General features: G+C 43.2%; 1 protein-coding gene across 3 annotated transcripts in view; it reads right to left on the bottom strand.

Moving 5' to 3' along the window:
- The window catches only part of lpin1 (lipin 1), a 30,104-nt gene that overhangs the window by 13,754 nt on the left and 14,751 nt on the right, over positions 1-1,599 (bottom strand). For all 3 annotated transcript variants that reach the window (XM_035652453.1, XM_035652455.1, XM_035652456.1), the window contains exons 4-5: positions 328-424; positions 17-236 (exon numbers count right to left, since the gene is read on the bottom strand). In XM_035652453.1, coding sequence (XP_035508346.1) covers positions 17-236; positions 328-424 — 317 coding nt within the window. The remainder of the gene's footprint in view (positions 1-16; positions 237-327; positions 425-1,599) is intronic.

The following is a 1,599-nucleotide window of genomic DNA, read 5'->3' as shown; positions in this document are numbered from 1 at the left end:
ACACACACACACACACCTGCTGCCGTCACCCTCTCTCTCCTCATCTGAACTCAAGTCAATAGTAAACATGTCCTCGTCCTCCGAGAACTCTTCCCCGCTCTCCTCTCTCCTCCCTCCTCCTCCTCCTGCCTCTGGCCGTGCCTTCCTCCTTCTCTTTCTCCTCTTCTTGGTCATCCCACCATCACTTTGCTGCGGTCCCAGGCTCTGGACAGGAAGTGAGCTACAGGGGATGGTGTCTATGCGATGAGAGAAAGTACCATGAAAGCTGTTCAAAAGCACACACCCATTTTCAAAAATTCCCAAATGTCTTTTTTTAACAGGGCCTACCATGGTGTCGAGAACTCCCCCTGCCTAGCTGGGACTCCATTAACTCCGCCCCCGTTGACATGATCGGTGATGTTGCAAGGTGGTACGGAACAATTTCCTGTCAAAAGAGGACATGATCATATGAGCTCACTGATATAATCAACTTCCTACTCTAACTGAAATGAACAGTATTCGATGTAAACTAAATTAAAAATGTGGGAAAGTGAATGCAAAGATAAAGTGACATAAGAGGGTGCAGCCATGCTCTGTCAGGCGGTGCTTTGAGCTAAATGCTAATGTTAGCAGGGCAACATACTTACAATGACAATGTAACATATGTTTATCAGGCATAATGTTTACCATGTTTACTATCTTTGTTTAGCGTCTTAGCATGGTCACCTTTGCTTATTAGCTCTAAACACAAAGAACAACTGAGGCTTGAACTGAGTCGTTAGTTTAGAAGGTATTTGATCATAAATTGGACAAATTCAAATTTAGATCTGATGACGGGGCTGAAAAGTTAAAGAATCACCAAAGTGATTACAATTCATCCAGACACAAATCTGTGTAAGACATGAGACATTTCACCTTAAACCATAAATGTGAACGTGCCGATGCCAACAGATATTTCCATCAGAGCCACTGGCTTGGTTAAAATAAGGATATGTATATAGCCTGCTGTATGTGTTATATCCATCAACAGTATATACAGGTTATACCACAAAAACACAGTAGTGTGGAGTCAAACTGAGTGTTGCTGATTGATGAGACAGATATGCTGTTTTTCTCCATGTGGATCTACATAATCTGATGGGAAACTGGGTTTGTGCTCAGATTAGCAAAATCACACAGATTTGCCTATAACAGTCTCACTACAATGACTATGCCAGAAAGAGAAATAGAGAGACACACCCAGACCGAGAGAGAGAAAGATAAAGAGATGATCTGAACAGACTCACACGTGCTTTGCAGTGCACGTGTCATACCAAAGTGCAACCAAGCCCAATTCATTTTAATGGGAGAGGAAAAGGGACAGTGGTCAGGATGTTCACTGCCAGGCTCCTTCTGCTCAGAGCTCTAGCCTGGCTGGAAACATCCATCCCAAAACCACAACTTTTAAATGATTTAAATGTGTCCGGTTGTTTCATTCTCAGTCTATCAACATAACTGTTTATATCAAAGCTAGACATGTTATTTCTGTGAATAAGAATTTCTGAACAAAGATGGCGCCTGGTTACCTCAGTTGGTAGGGCTGGTGACCCATGTACCGAGGCTGAGTCCTTGCTCCAGCGG

Source organism: Morone saxatilis, unplaced genomic scaffold, assembly GCF_004916995.1.
Source record: "Morone saxatilis isolate NCDOM2014 unplaced genomic scaffold, NCSU_SB_2.0 Contig11, whole genome shotgun sequence".
In the NCBI taxonomy this organism is placed as follows: Eukaryota; Metazoa; Chordata; class Actinopteri; family Moronidae; genus Morone; species Morone saxatilis.
Note: the sequence above shows the minus strand (reverse complement) of the source record. Positions and strands in the feature narration are given on the sequence as shown.